This window comes from Garra rufa, chromosome 1, assembly GCF_049309525.1.
Source record: "Garra rufa chromosome 1, GarRuf1.0, whole genome shotgun sequence".
NCBI lineage: Eukaryota > Metazoa > Chordata > Actinopteri > Cypriniformes > Cyprinidae > Garra > Garra rufa.
Window position 1 is genome coordinate 23,366,500 of NC_133361.1, and position 15,654 is coordinate 23,382,153.

A 15,654-nucleotide genomic window follows, 5' to 3' on the forward strand; every position below is an offset into this window, starting at 1 on the left:
GTTTTTATGTACACCATGAAAATGACAAATAAAAGGAATCTGAAATCTGAATCTGAATCTGAATCTGTCCCACCACACACAAAGCACTTATAGGTAGCACTTTAATGGTAGTGAATCAAAACTGGCTAGCACAGAAGCTGTAATTGAAATGATTTAATAACAGTATTGCACTTGAATTGGTTACAAAATAGATAAAGGAAATAAAACATTTACAGTTACCCACCATGTATGCTACCTGAGAGAGAGAGAGAGAGAGAGAGAGAGAGAGAGAGAGAGAGAGAGAGAGAGAGAGAGAGAAGGAAAAAAAAGGGCAGAGTCCAAAGAAGAGAGCCAGCGAAGAAAAAAGAGTAATTATTACAATCCTCTTTTATCTGTTCCTTGAACTTGTGACTATATATCAGCATCTCTGTGCCTTTGTTGATTTTTAATCTTACATTCTCAAACTTGCTATTAAATGATCCCTGTGTAAAAGGAAAGTTTCTCATCTGGGCATTTATTTAACCCGAGTACATGTCACATCACTAGATCCAGGACCTGAAAATATAGAAATGAATTCACAATGCATATTTAAATTTTTTTATATAGAGTATTTGATTTCAGTGTCTTCTTGGTGATTGATGTCTTTAGATTGACACTTACCTTGATAAGTTACCAGGGTCAGTTTAGAGTAAACAGTATCAGAACTTTTACTGGTTTTCCCTAGAAGACTTGTAGATCTGAGTTCAATCTCAGCATAGATGTGTTCAGAAGGTCCACTTAGACAATCTACAATCAATTATAGAGAAATAATATTGGTTTAAATTAATTTCCTCTGGAAATAGTACAGTGAAAAGGAATATTAATGACACCGTTAGTTACCTGTAACTTTGCCGTTATTAATCGTTGTATCAACAGACTCATAAATATGAGCATCTCCTGCAATAGATTAATACATCTATCAATGTCCAATAGTATTTTTTCAGTCCCACAGAAAGATGTTGCATTCAGGCTGACTTAAAAATATTAAGCACTAAGGTGTAAATATTTAATGTGCTATTAATATTCTAAATTACAGATAATAAATATATATTGTGTTTTTGATATAAAATTAAATCTAGCTGAATATATTTCACAAATTACACAAATATTATGTTAAACTTTATTTTTTAAATATAATTTAGTTGCAACATCTGTTGTGTTGAAAGTTATTCCAATTTATTTATGCTCAACAGGTAAAGACTGACCAGACAGCAGTGTGTTGTTTCCCGCTTCACTCTGGTTCTGCTCTGATGTCTGACTGCTGTTCTGATGTTGACTGACACTAGAGGGAGACTGAGATCTTTCACCTAGTCAAACATACAATGATTATGTAAATGTTTTAAAACATTTTAATCACCTTCAGGCACACATGTTTGAGAATAACAGTTTAGTGGCATGTTTCTATTCATTCATCACATTATGGATTTGTTCAAAAACATACTGTAACGCAAATGGAACCAAATAAGTGACTAATTTAGAGAAATTACGTATGCAGTAAATGTGCGCATCATACAAATATGATGGACAAAATGGAGGACTCGACTCCATTTGAAAGTTAATTTCCATACAAATCAATACTTTTTAACCTCAAGCTCCCAGCCTGTCAAGATGTAAACTGCCCAGAAAGCTTCTAAAATTAGTCAACATACCAGTTTTACCAGATTAGGAGACCAAATGTGTTAATGAATTTTGATATGCAAGATGATGAACCTTTGTTGTTTCTGTAGCACCACAGCAGGGTTGAGAAGACAATGATCAAAAATGTAACAGTCAGTCCTGCAGTCACTCCAATTATTACGAGATTAAGACCATCAGATCTTGATGTTCTGGAGGAAGCTGAGATAAATATATTTTACATTTAGATAAGAGCTGTAAATGACACAGGAACATTTTATTAGTGTTTATTGATCTGCACTCCCACCTGTTACTGAGATCCAGCTGGGTGACTCTCCTCTCTCTGGATGTTTGCAGTAGTAGAAACCCTCATGTGACTTTGAGACATTAGAGATGATCATCTCTGTAGTTTGATTCTGGATGAGTGATCCATCTTTATAGAAATCAGCTCTAATGTATGGTGGTGATGCATACTCATATATACAGCGTAGAGTCATAGTTTCTCCTTCAGTCACAGGATGAACAGGACTCTCTAGAATCACACCAGCTACAGAAACAGAGGAAACAATTTGGTAACAAGATTTTTACATTTTAAATAAATAAATAAATAAATAAATACAGAAACACAGACTCACAGTGTACAGTGATATTAACAGAATGACTGTTCTCTTCAGATTCAGATTGACACCAGTACACTCCAGTGTCTGATGTGCTGGTGGAGCTGATTGTACATGTAGATCCTGTTTGTGATCCCCAGTCTGATGATGAACAATCTTCCAGCCACCAACTGTCTGTGTATCTTCTCACTGTCCATCTATCAGAGTTACTCTGGTCCTCACAGCTCAGAGAGAGAAAGACAGAGGTGAAGTGTTGAGATCTGCTGGGACTGATGATCAGAGAGACCGGAAGAGAAACACCTGAGAAGACAATTACAGCTACAATTTGCAAATCCAGTCAGTTTTATTGATATAACACTTTACACAATGTACACTGTTAGTACATTAAGTGATGTTTCATTAACAAATTTCAGGAGGAGCTCACGCAGATAATTAACACGGCCAATTCATCATCAGCAATCACTCCCTTTCCAATCACTCTCCCTATCCAATTACTACAGTCCCTTTAAATAACCAAGCAGTCCTACCTTCAGTAATCTCTGATTTCAGCATCCCTCCAACCCCCCCTTTTTTATTTTCTCTTCACCTCCAGCTAGGGGGAGCACTTTTGGGTTCGGGCAAAATGCCGGAGCCCTCTCCCGGACAGCATGCCAAACGCGCTTAACTTTTACGCTGTTTATTATATGCAAGAGCGAACTCGTGAAGTGTTTATATGGTCCATCCCAAATTAATTTCTGAGGCGCACATTGATGTAGTGTCCTGTTTTGTTGGAAAAGCCCCTCCTAAAATAGAGTTGTGGTCAATGAATTTTCAGAATTACATGTTTTTACAAATCTTTTACATTTACTTTGTACTAAAGGGGAACTTCGGCTGTAGTGTGAGTTTATTTTCTATTATTATGCCTGGAGATAAAGAATATTCAGTTGTATTTAGTTGATATTCAATTGTGTTGTGGGCACTAAAACAGTCCAGTACAATATTGTCAAAATCATTTTTACAATGAAATAATGAAAATGTCTGTGTCATGGTTGCTGGCTCCTGCCTGTCAGGCAGCCTCTATAAAAATATAACCACTGTTGATTTAGTCCCTGCTGGTAGATAAAGAGTGGCTCATTCATTGTGATTCAGTTTGAACTCACCAGTGACCCATAGTGGTTGTTTGTTGCTGTAGGTTGTGTTATAAACTAGGTTTCCTCTCTCTGCTGTGCACACATAAACTCCTGTGTGATTTAGAGCAGCAGAACTGACAGTGTAGTTTCCTCCAGCTCCTCTGCTGCTGTCCGAGGGCAGCTCATAATGATATCTGTTGCCTGTATACAGTAAAAATATGCACTTGCCTCAAGAAATGAGAAGTCATTTTTGCACAAGTCTTATAAATTACCTTTGTTGGTATAATCAGAGTACTCAAACTGATTTATGTTTGATTTTTAATCTCTATATTTTTTTTATGAAACTAGTTCATTCAGATACTACCACATGAAGCACATTATATCTTACCTGATGAAACAGTGTACCAGCTGAATGTCCAGCCTGTAGAGGAGCCGTAAACCTTACAGATCAAAGTCACTGAATCTCCTTCAGTCAACCACTTCTGTGGAGAAACACTTAAAACTGCCTGGGCTCTATCTGAAATTGAGAAATCACTCATTAATAACATGTTAAATGTGTGTGTGTATGAAGAGATGATCAAACTCACCTGATACTCTCAGTGTAACTTTATTACTTCGGTGTGACCTGAGTGATCCTCCTCTTTCTACTCCATAACAGGAGTATTTACCTGCATCAGACTCAGTAACAAAACTGAATGTGTGTTCCTGTAGTTTACTGAAAACACTGGCTGAACTCTCTTTATACCAGCTGTACTGCCAGCTAGTGACTCCTTCACTGTCATCCATGTCACATCTGAGAGTGACTGTTTCTCCTCTGAATACATGTTGATCAGGTTTGATTGTCACTTTGGATTTTGGTCTTTCTGTACAACAACAATAAAAATAATGCACTGTTTTTACTCTATAAACAGTTACTTGTTTGCAAAACATGCTAAATCAGCTTAGACTGAAGTTTTCTTCTCTATAGCTGTTACAGTCATTGATGTTGATATTCTTTGTGTTCTCAGAGCAGTGTGGAAAAATACTTGCCATATATTGTCAATGTTACTGGTTTACTGTAATATGTGTAATGTCCTCCTCTTTGTGCTCTGCACCTGTACTCTCCTCCATCAGAGACTTTCACTGATTTGATTGTTTTAGTTGCAGCTTCAGTAGATTCAATGTTTGAGTTTTTACTCCAGAGAAACTCCAAATGATCCCATGACTGATTCACCTCACATCTCAGAGTAACTGAGTCTCCAGTGAACAATGAACTCTGTGGCAGCACAGTCAGAGTTGGTTTGGGAATATCTGTCAATATAAAGTCATTGGGGACATAAAACCTTTTCAGCCGAAGATCTTGTCCTCTCACTAATAAATTGTTAGTGCATTTTAACTTCACAGTCAGTGAATGAAATACAGCTGCAATCTGCAGTTACAGTGATAAGCGAGGTCAACATTCACTCAGCACAAAGAGTAAAAAGACAACAAAGAGCAGAGGCCGCCCTTGAAAGGGTCCAAACCCACAAATTTTAGTTTAGTAGCCGTTAAGTGCCTTTGTAGCTTTTAGTTTAATAGATATAATAATGATAGGTTTGATTACACCCAACAAATTTGTAAATGGCCCACTTCACGTTACATCTTAGCCCCCTTTCGTTACTCCTGGCACCCCCTTGTCAGTGCTGCACTGGCACTTCATCTGTAATAACATGTTAAATGTTTGTGTTCACAAAAAATGATCAAACTCACCTGATACTCTCACTGTAACTTTATCACTACGGTTTGACCTGTGTGATCCTCCTCTCTCTGCTCCATAACAGGAGTATTTACCTGCGTCAAACTTAGTAACAGACTTGAATGTATGTTCCTGTAGTTTACTGAAAGCATAGGCTGAACTGTCTTTATACCAGCTGTACTTCCAACTAGTGACTCCTTCAGCATATATGTCACATCTGAGAGTGACTGTCTCTCCTCTGAATACATGTTGATCAGGTTTAATAGTCACTTTGGGTTTTGGTCTTTCTGCACAATGACAACAATTCACAATGAAAATAATGTGCTGTTTTTACTGTATGTACACAGTTACTTGATTGTAAAGCACACATAAATCAGGTTAGACCGAAGTGTTGTTCTCTATAGCGGCTGTACTGTAGTTACTAAATCAGTGTCTTATTGTTATTGTATTTTTGGAGTAGATCATTATTTGATGAAAATACTTGCCATATATTGTCACTGTTACTGGTTCACTGTAATGTGTGTAATGTCCTCCTATTCGTGCTCTGCACCTGTACTCTCCTCTATCAGAGACTTTCACTGAATTAATTGTTTTAATTTCACCTTCAGTAGATTCATGGTTTGAGTTTTTACTCCAGAGAAACTCCCATACATCCCATGACTGATCAACCTCACATCTCAGAGTAACTGAGTCTCCACTGAACAACAAACTCTTTTGCAGCACAGTCAGAGTCGGTTTGGGAATATCTGTCAATATAATTGAATGTATAAACACTGAACGATTTTCAGCAGTTTATTGTCAATATTTCTTATGAAAAAAAAAACTATTTTATATCATCTTATAATTTGTCTATAGCTAATGGCATCTGTATGAGTAAAATTTAAGATTTAATGCTAAACATTTGTGTTAAATAAATACATACATACATAAATGCTCTGTCTACATTGAGCTTTGAGTGCATTTCAGTTTTAAGGAATCTGAGAACTTTCAGTGAAAACCATCTAGAAAAAAACGTATAATTGCAAGATAAAAGTATAGGGGATATGTGTCCAGATAAACATGAAAACATCTGACTATCTGAATATCAATTAGTGCAATAACTGCAAACTATCCAACAAAAAAGGAAAGAAAAAAATTCAGGAACACTTAATCACTTAATCCTTTTTCACAATATAAGAGCCATTAAAATCTATAAATGATGCAGGAACATTTTTGTGTTTATTGACCTACAGTCTCACCTGTGACTGAAATCCAGCTCTTGGGTGACTCTCCTCTCTCTGGGTGTTTGCAGTAGTAGAAACCCTCATGTAACTTTGAGACAGTAGAGATGATCATCTCTGTAGTTTGTTTCTGGATGAGTGATCCATCTTTATAGAAATCAGCTCTGAGTTTTGGTGGGGTTGAATGTTGATGTAAACAGCGTAGAGTCAGAGTATCTCCTTTACTCACAGAATGAACAGGACTCTCCAGAATCACACCAACTACAGAAACAGAGGAAACGTGAACTGACTGTATAAATGAGATTTTTATATTTTCTTACAGAACTCGATTTTTAATAACTCTTGCTCATTGAGTGTTTTTTTTTCAGTTGTAAACTTCCAGTGAAATTAATAAATACAGAAACACAGACTCACAGTGTACAGTGATATTAACAGGATGACTGTTCTCTCCAGATTCAGACTGACACCAGTACACTCCAGTGTCTGATGTGATGGTGGAGCTGATTGTACATGTAGATCCTGTTTGTGATCCCCACACTGATGATGAACAATCTTCCAGTCGTCCACTGTCTGTGTTTCTTCTGACTGTCCATCTGTCAGAGTTACTCTGGTCCTCACAGCTCAGAGAGAGAGAGACAGAGGTGAAGTGTTGAGATCTGCTAGGACTGATGATCAAAGACACTGGAGGAGAAACACCTGAGAAGAGAATTACAGCTACAATTTGGAAATCAAGTCAAGACAGTTTTATTGATATAAGACTTTACACAATATACACTGTTTTAAAGTTTTTCATAATAATATTACAGCACTAATATTAAAAAAAATCATAAGTCATCAGTGACTATTTCTAATGAAACATCATAAACAAAATTACACCTTAATATATTCATCATTATGGTATCAGCAAGCAAGCTGGAAAGGAAAAAAAAAGGGGAAAAAAACTTGGGAGAAACTATTAACTGGCAGGGTTGGTTCTCCTCCTCCTAACAGATATTAAGTGATTAAATGTTTATATAGTCCATCCTATATAATTTGCTGATGTGCACATAAGATGGAGTGTCCTGTATTGTTGGTAAAGACCCTCATTGAGGTGTGATCAGTGTATTAAAATGATCTTTATTAAAGGAGTCATACTGAATTCTCTTGAAACCATTTGAAAGTAGCTTTATATTATGACGGGATAAAAATTAATGACACATGAAGTTCTTTGAACCCCTCACAGCCCCCCCCCCCCCCCCCCAGCTTTAGAAATATTTCTTAAGTTACTTTTTGTAATGTCTATTTTATGCTTTATGCTTTTTGTTCTTATGTATTTTATGCTTTATGCTTTTATTCTTATGTAACACAATATTGCCTTTAAATGATCATTTGGGGGTGATTTCTCAGTCAAAATGATGTACACTCGGCTTTGTAACAGTTACTGTAGAATCACCCATATGAGAAATATTAAAATTCACATACCTTCATTGTGTCCAGAGTGGATGTTTGAAATCAGCACTAAAAACACAAAGAAAAAAATGATTACAGTGTGAACATTAGGCTGATCAACTGTCTATATCATGTCATGTTATAATTTATTTAGAGCTAATGAGTACAGATGATGATCTGGTTAAACTATTTAAGATCCAAAACTTGCTTTAAAAAAATCTTGTTCTATCTGGTTTGAGTTTCAGTTTAAAGGGATAGTTCACCCAAAAATGAAAATTTGCCCATTATTTACTTTCCCTCCAGGCATCCTAGGTGTACAGTATATGACTTCCTTCTTTCAGATGAATGTAATCGAAGTTATATTAAAAGTTATCCTGGCACTTCCAAACTCTATCATGGCAATATGGGTCATTCTCTTCATCAGTCAAAAACATGTCCAATAAAGTGCATCCATCGATAAAAAAAAAAAAAAAGTGCCTCACAAGGCTTCGGGGGGTGAATAAAGGCCTCCTGTAGCGAATTGATGCATATTTTATAAAAATAATATCTATGTTTTAAACATAATAATCACTTTAATCTTGCGCTAGAAAGCTGCTCCGGGCGGATGACAGGTTGTATGCATAGCGCATGCGCCTGTGAGTCTTGTAAAAAACAACGTTTGTTTACAGGAGCAAAGGAAGCAAAGTTTCCTTACTTTTTCTTGTCTTGGTTTATATTAAAATATTTACAAATTCTCGTTTTGTACTTCTAATTTGTGACCGTTGATTTGTTTCATTTCTTAATCGCATGTTCACGTTTGTCATGTCTGAGTGGCGCATACTCAAGGCAGACATCATACGTCATCCGCCCGGAGCAGCTTCCATGTAGACAGTGAGCGCAAGCTAGATTAAAGTGATTATTACGTTTAAAATGTAATACGTTTGTACGTTTTTGTACAAAAATGCATTGATTCGCTACAGGAGGCCTTTATTCACCCCCCGGAGCCATGTGAAGCACTTTTTATTATAGATGGATGCATTTTATTGGACTTGTTTGGACTGATGAAGAGAAACACCCACCGATTACCATGATAGAACTTGGAAGTGCCAGGATAATTTTTAATGTAACTCAGATTGGATTCGTCTGAAAGAAGAAAGTCATATACACCTAGTAAATAATGGGATAATTTAAATTTTTAATGTAACTCAGATTGGATTCGTCTGAAAGAAGAAAGTCATATACACCTAGTAAATAATGGGATAATTTAAATTTTTAATGTAACTCAGATTGGATTCGTCTGAAAGAAGAAAGTCATATACACCTAGTAAATAATGGGATAATTTAAATTTTTGGGTGAACTAACCCTTTAAAGGGGGTCATCGGATGGCCATTTTCCACAAGTTCATATGATTCATTAGGGTCTTAATGAAAAGTCTATAATATACTTTGGTTAAAATTCTCAAAAATTTACCCTGTCAAAATCAGCTCTGCAAAAAATCTTGCTTGGTCCTTTAAATGCAAATGAGCTCTGCTCGCCCCGCCCCGCCCCGCCCCGCCCCTCTCTGCTGTGGGATTATGAGCCCAAATGTTTACTTTAGCCACATTTAGCCGCATTTAGTGTCGAAACCCTTATACTCACTTCTGTGGGTGAAGCTGCATCAGGAACGATTTGCACGAAAACATAGACGCATTTGTAGATTGGGATCGGCGCTTTTCTTTTAAAAACTAAATTAACGCTACCCTCTGAGTCTACAGCAGCTCAGATGTAGGGAGTAAATGACTACTGCTATGTTCATTATTACATCCAACAACAGAACACCTCAATCGCTCAATCTGAGACATTTTTGTCTTCCTCTACACCTGTATCGACACAATGGCGATTGGAGTCAGACCGTTTCAGCTCGGTGAGGGTGGATCTAAGGCAAGGTGCTTTTAAAAAAGGGGGTAGTACTTTTAAAGATTAAAAAAAAATACCACTGGATGGATTTTTATCATTGTTGGGTGGTTGTGTATGCAAACTGCCAACACACATTAATGTTCAAACAACATGTGCGTTTTGCACACAAAGTGCCTTTTGCATCTGATGACCCCTTTAAGGATCCTGAGAATTTTCAGTAAAAACAAAACAAACCAATAGAACTGATTCAACAACAACAGAGTGCATTTCTCTTTCACAAACATCACTAACTGCACACTTCCTTTCTCAAACTCATGTTTCAGTGTTTCAGTACTTGAGCTGACTAGACTAGAGCTGGATTTGAAACTGTGAGCAGCATAAAAAAAATAAAATAAAAAATAAACTCAATCATTTACATCAGGGGTGCCCAAACTCTGTTATGGAGGGTCGGTGTCCTGCAAAGTTTAGCTCCAACCTCAATTAGACACACCTGAACCAGCTAATCAAGCTTTTACTGGCATACTAGAAACTTCCCGGCAAGTGTGTTGAGGAATATTGGAGCTAAACTTTAAACTAAACTCTAAACCAGCACTCCAGGACCGAGTTTGGGCACCGCTGATTTCCATAATATAATATAATAGCAATTAACATCCAGAGAAAATAATACTTACAGAACACAAGAGGAAGTTGACTGAGTTCCATACTGACTGAATGATGACAGACGGTTAAAGACACAGACTGTGTTAAAGCCTTAAGACTTCCTGAAATCTGCAGTCAGATCTTTAGAAACATCATGACAATTAAAGACATACATGTATATGTACCTCATGTTTTACAGAATTTTTTTGATAATATTGATAATCTTTGTTACATACACTGACTAACATGTAGGTTTTCTACATAAATGTTGTCATGATTTATCAGTATTAAACAACTAGTAAAATGTAATTACCATTACGAAAAGTTCTATTCTGGTGTGTTTAATTAACAAGAGAAATATTCTGAATGCTTCTATTGTAATGGCAGTATTGTACTTACAAATTTATAAAAAAATAAATAAAGTACTGCTCCTCCCTCGCTGTTTAGTTAAGTGGAGCTAAAAGAGAACAAACCAAACCACAACTAGAGCTTATATCTATCTATTTCTATTCTACCACACTCTGACACTGATGGTGTTTAGTTTGACTGATATATTTGTATCTGTGAACACAGTTTCATATTCAAACTCAAAGATAAGGGATGGGCATTAAAACAAATGTATTTGTAGAGAGTTGTGTAATGTAACATTATTATTTTTTATAAAATACCATGTGTATCTTAAACTGCAGGTTGGCTTATGAACAACAGGTCAGTACTCTCATGAGCCTTAAATACAAGAAAACACAGCAACATCAGCACAACAGAAATTAAAAAATTATAGTCAAGCAACTTTTCCTTATTTCAGTAATCATACCTACTGTGTTTCTAATGCACTAAAAAGAACTGTCTCATTAAAGTCCTTTGTTTAGTATTAATGTTTTTTTCTTCTAAACATTTTTAGAGAGATGTAGTCTACATCAAATATGCATCAATATAGAACTGCGAGACTGAGGTGAAAGAGGAACTACTTTGAGACACATTTCTAAGAAGTTGATGGTGCCATGTTGCCAAATAAACCACAGTGTGAGGACAACAGACTGCATGTGGTGGTTATTTTATTAGTGCTTCATGCAGAATGAGAAATGTCAATAAAAAATTCACACGTGAATTTTAAATGGTGCTTTTTTAAGTCAGGCGTTGTTCTTTTTCTGCAGAGGTGGTGTTTAGCCACACAATAACATCATAGAGTGTTATTCAACAACACCTAGTAAATAATAAATAACAGTTGTTTTTATGCCAGTACAATGACCTCCTATATGTCAAAAGATTAAGGGAATTTGATTTCTCAGTTTATAACCCCTTCAGTGTCCATAGCAGAATGCCTTTGATGTTTCATAGGGCTTTTATTAAAAGCGTTATGACATGTGGTATGATTTGCTGGAATGGAAATGCTTCCGGGGTTCAGAGGAGGTCAGTGGCGAAGGTGGTAATAGCAACTAAGCTGTTAGGGATAAAGTTACTAAGAATAGAGAGTATACTGTATATCATAGGTCGGCAATTAGCGGCCCCCGGCCCCACATGTGGCCCGCAAGCAAAAACATCTGGCCCGTGAGATTGTTTGAACTAGAGAATGAAAAAAAAAGATACTTTTTTTTAAAAATCGGACTGACAGTCTCAAAAAATCTCTTTATTTGGAAACCTCATTTTTCAGAACAGAAACATTTCAATCCATCTAAATTCTTATTTGTTATATCTAGATACGAGGGTGAATAAGCGCATCAACGAGGTGCAGAGTGAACGCTCAACATGCAAATGATGTCAGCGGACAGCGTCTGGTGCTGAAATTTCAATAGTCTCTAAAACACAAGTTGTCACTCAAACAACGGACATAGGCGTCATATTATTGTGAAAATTAAAACCCTTCTTTCAAACAGGCCAGACATCAAACATAGGTATATACGTAGGAACAGAAATGTGAGTAGCACGAGTTTCAAACAGCGTGCATGTTATTTAGGCCTTTATATGACTATGATGGCACAACAAATATAAACCAATAATAATGCATTGCACTGTCGGAAGCAAATCGGAGCAAATCAGAGCAACAAGGCTGAATCCACTCGACCATGGGTTGCCGGGCTCAGCCCCTGAAACGACAGAGCAGACGTGCTTACAATAGCCCTGAATTATGCAGCCACATTCATTAAAAAAACAGTTCAGATTTTAGACACAATACCTAGTGTGAAAAGTGGCATCTCCCGCTGGTCACTATTTTCTGGATATCTGGTGAAATAGAGGTCACTTTAATCCTCAGGCAGTTCTCGAGGTTTTGGTTAGTCAGTCTATTTCTCTCATGCGTCTTTATTGCATTCATTGCTGAGAAGGACGACTCCCACACGTAGGTGGAAGGGAACATGGTCAGAATGAAAAGTGCTAGTTTCTTGAGGTTGCTGTATTCCTGAGAGCCTAGTAAGCCCACCCAAAAGACACTAACAGTCTCCGCACTTCTAAGCACATCTCACACAACAGAGGTGGTTTGGAAGTCAACCATTTCCATCTCCAGCGCAGCCTGATCTAAAGAGGGGATCATTTCTTTCGCCAGGGAGGAGAAGTTGTTGGCTGGTTTTACTGCAGGGTCACGTATAAAGTCAATATTTCTATGGAAGATCTGATTTATGAGCAAATTGAATTATACGGTAAGAATGGCCATACATTTATTCATACAATGTTTTAATCGATAAATATATCTCATATATTTCATATTTGCAGTGAGAGAGGCTGTCAGTAACGGTGTTAGAGGCACAAACGGTGAGTACAATATATTTACATTATTCATATGCTTGATTGATAAAATATTCTAAATCATGTATGTTTTTTTTTTTGTTTTTTTTTTAATAGGCCTGCTATGGCCCGTGGCTCAAGACACAATCATTGATCTCACAAGCGAGGAATCTACCGACACGACGCAAGCCACAATCATCCATCTCACACACGAGGAAGCTTCCGATGAACAGGAAGGTCCTAGCGTTTCTAATACCGACCGGAGCAGTGAACGCGGTCTGTTGGAAAAAAAGGGCCATAGCGGTCATTAATCCCCAATTAACAGTAAATTTTAACTAATCTGTTATAACAATAATTAAGTTATAAAATATTTTAAATAATTCATATTTATTTAAAAGTTACGATTTACATCAGATTGACTGATATATTTTTTAATGCTACTGCAGGTACATTGTGATATCCAGTCACACTATTGCATTTTTATTTCAGATTAAAAGTTTTTAACATTGGTCTATTTTTACAGACAGCTCAGCAGAACCCGTCAGATCTGTTAATATTACAGAACCTGCGAATGTCACGGATTAGGCAGGAACACACGAACAACGACGTAATAAAAAGACGTATTTAATAAATCCAAAGGAATACAGGTAGACACGGGAACACCAGGGGAAAACATCCATATAACATTAAAGACCGACAAGAGTTCTGGGAAAATACACACCTTAAATAGACAGACTAATACAAACACAGGTGCAGACAATAAGGGAGAAACCAAAAACACTCAGAACTGCGGGGGAAAATGGGAAAAACCAACAAGAAAGTCCGGGGGTGTGACAGCGAATATTCAAGGTACACATATTTTATTTACCAAATAAAATTTGACAATGCTATAAATATTTTTAGATGATTTAAGTCATTATATGTAACAATATTTTATTTTTATTCTATACAGAGAGTGATGATGCAGTAGTGCCTGGTAGGTAACTTGTGTATTATTTAATAAACGAAGAATAAAAATTTACATCATAACTACAACAACAACATGTCGATGGTTTTTAATTTGTCAAATTATTCTACAGATACGTCACCTGCAACTGACATATCCGATTATGACGGGGACATTGAAGATGTAATAATATTGTTAGTTTTGATACAGAGAGTGTTAATAGTTTGTTTTTGCATCATTATAATCTTGTGTTTCTGAATGTATCACTTTTGTAGTTTCTATGTATCTCATAATCTTAGTCTTAATACTTCAAATATTAATAGTCTGTTTTGCATCATTATAATCTTGTGTTTTTGAATTGATCACTTTTGTAGTTTCTACGTATCTTATAATCTTAGTTTTGATACACAGAGTATTAATAGGGTTGTTTTAACGTCACTATAATCTTCTGTTTGTGAATATATCACTTTTGTAGTTTTCTAAATAAAAAAATAAAATAAATGGATGGTGAGAATACACATAGCAGTCATTCAGACGAATCTCTCTCAGACCTGTTACAGAATGCCTCTAAAATGTACACAGAGACGCACCATAATTTGTGTGACATATTGCAAAGATTATTAGATTACTAGGAGAGGTCAAAAGGTCAAAGCCATTAATCATTCTTGACAGAAGGTGTTCCATATTTACTACTTAGGCGTATTTATAACAAATATAATATTTCAGAGCTAAAACAATTCAACATTCACTATATACATTTAAAAAACAACTTTGTCAGACCTAAAACATTTCCATAATTTTTTCATTTTTAAAATTCCACGTTTCCATGACCATGAAAACTTTGCTACGCATTCATTTAAGATCAAGAAGAACAAAAGAGAAACTTAAACTTATGCAAAAGCTAAAGAAAAAAAAAGGTTTACAATCTTTCTGCCAGCAGAGGGAGCCTTTGCTCTCTGTGAATGTTACTGCTCCCTCTGCTGCTTCGCTAGTTATTTCCTGTCTGTCAGCCATTTTAAGGGAGACCATGCCAAACACAAGCTGCAAAGTATTGTTTTGCTCCTGCGGACTCTACCAAGCATTTTCCTAGTTTCTTTGTTTCCTAGTTGTTTTTCCCTAGCCATAGTTCTGTTTTTTTTTTTTTTTTTTTTTTTTTTTTAGTCTTAGCCATAGTTCTTTCTAGTTCCATTGTTTTGTTTTTCATTTGTTACTTTGGACTGCCCTCTTGGTTTTCGACCTGTCTGAAAAGAAAGGATGCATTTTCAAATAATAATGCATAACTCAGAATGTTCTTCATTATTTATCTTAATTAAGACATAAATAAGAAGATTTTAAATTACAGTAAAATTACCAAATTAAAGCTACTACCTGTAACACAAATAGCCTAAGACAAAGAAACAAGCTACAACAAAAATAACTTCCTAATCAATGAATGACTTTCCCATTATTGTTTTTTCCCCCCTCAGTGGTTTGTGATTGCTGAATAATGATTTTTAAAATCAAAAGACTAAAACACAAAGAGCTATTTCTAGCCAATTAAATTTTTTTACAGTTGAGCATTGCTAGAAAAAAAAATATTTAGTATATAAATTTACTTTAAAGACTACTCTTCCAGACCCGGAAGTCACAATTTTGAAATTGCCTGGTATTTCCAGGCTGCCTATTACCATGATACAAATACATTTAAAATCAAGAAGACACACACAAAAGGAAACTTAATCCACATTCAGGAAAAAATAAACTAACCGTAAGCTG

General features: G+C 36.0%; 1 protein-coding gene across 1 annotated transcript; it reads right to left on the reverse strand.

The window, feature by feature from the left end:
- Nucleotides 1-396: 396 nt before the first annotated feature.
- LOC141332496 (leukocyte immunoglobulin-like receptor subfamily A member 2) lies at nt 397-10,298 on the reverse strand. The gene is made up of 14 exons (XM_073837635.1): nt 10,268-10,298; nt 7,754-7,789; nt 5,558-5,818; nt 4,384-4,648; nt 3,946-4,217; nt 3,747-3,875; nt 3,389-3,559; nt 2,268-2,549; nt 1,940-2,179; nt 1,729-1,854; nt 1,224-1,325; nt 859-915; nt 640-765; nt 397-534 (listed from the first exon to the last, which is right to left on the reverse strand). The coding sequence occupies exons 1-14, from the start codon at nt 10,296-10,298 to the stop codon at nt 494-496; spliced, it is 2,139 nt and encodes a 712-aa protein (XP_073693736.1). The 3' UTR covers nt 397-493.
- Between the last annotated feature and the right edge of the window lie 5,356 nt (nt 10,299-15,654).